At 42.3% G+C, this 1,155-nt stretch overlaps 1 protein-coding gene across 1 annotated transcript; it reads right to left on the reverse strand.

The window, feature by feature from the left end:
• Positions 1-354: 354 nt before the first annotated feature.
• On the reverse strand, positions 355-837 carry LOC145006879 (uncharacterized). Its single transcript, XM_078965905.1, has one exon. The coding sequence runs from the start codon at positions 835-837 to the stop codon at positions 355-357; it is 483 nt and encodes a 160-aa protein (XP_078822031.1).
• Positions 838-1,155: the final 318 nt, after the last annotated feature.

The raw sequence follows: 1,155 nt of genomic DNA on the forward strand, positions 1-1,155 counted from the left end.
CTTTCCACAGACTTTTTCTTTGACCAACAATCCTTGGACATGTGGCCCCACTTTCCACAGTTGTTGCAGTTGCCTTCGAACCTCCTCCCCCGAGAACTCTTAATGTTGGTCTTTTGAGATCTCCATGGTTGTGAGGTTCCTTGCTGACTCTTCCCTTTGTCAGCATTTTTGTATCCTTCTTTAGAAGGTGGCTTGAAATTCCTCCGACTTTTACTTGTGTAGAGTGCTTCTTCTTCAATCTTCAGCGTGATGCCTCCCATTTGCTTAGCCATAGCTTCTTGGCTGGCCAGCAAATTCTCAAACTCTACAAGTGATGGTTGAACAGGCCATCCTTGTACGGCAGTAATGAAGCTTCTATATTCTGGCCTCATGGATGATGATCCTTTTCATTCGAGCTTCTGCAATGACAGATTGTGGATCTAGTTCAGTAATCTCCCGACATATCGACTTGACCTTGTGGAAATATTGAGCAATCGTCATGTCACGTTGTGAGATTGATAATAGCTCGTTCTCCAAAAGTTGTAGTCTCGTATCATTCTTCTTTGAGAAAAGCATCACAAATGTGTCCCAAGCTTCTTTCGGGGTGTTCTCATCCCGAATATGCTCCAACATTTCTTCTTCGATTGTGGTCTTCAAGGCAAACATTGCTTTGCCTGCTTTGATTTTCCATTTGCGCAAAGCACCATTAACGTCTTCCTCTGGTGGCATAGTTTCGCTTCCACCAACGACCTCCCATAGATCTTGTCCTTTTAAGTAGGACTTCATACATGTTTCCCACGTTTTGTAGTTGTTGTTGTTGAGTTTCTTGATTCCTCCGACGACTTGGAGATCACCCATCGTGTTGGCAGTACCTCGGTAATACCAAACAAGCTAGTTTCGACACTAAACTTGCAGAGTTACAAACTACTCACGATACAACGAGAATCACTTGTTCTCACTATCAAGAAACCTTGCTCTGATACCAGATTGTTGAACACGACTCTTTTATATGGGAAACAACAAGACTTTTATTAAGACACTTAAGGAGAACTTACAATTTGTGAGACTACTACACACTTTGCTTTCTTGGATGGTTTGGAGCAAATGAGCTCCATACCTATTTATAGGCCTCTTAGGAAGGTTCTAGATACTAGCATACACTTACTACATACTAGA

Source organism: Lactuca saligna, chromosome 7, assembly GCF_052625555.1.
Source record: "Lactuca saligna cultivar CGN05327 chromosome 7, ASM5262555v1, whole genome shotgun sequence".
NCBI lineage: Eukaryota > Viridiplantae > Streptophyta > Magnoliopsida > Asterales > Asteraceae > Lactuca > Lactuca saligna.

Coding starts and splice junctions, on each gene's coding strand:
- LOC145006879 (XM_078965905.1), bottom strand. CDS start 837: ATGGGTGATCTCCAAGTCGTCGGAGGAATCAAGAAACTCAACAACAAC.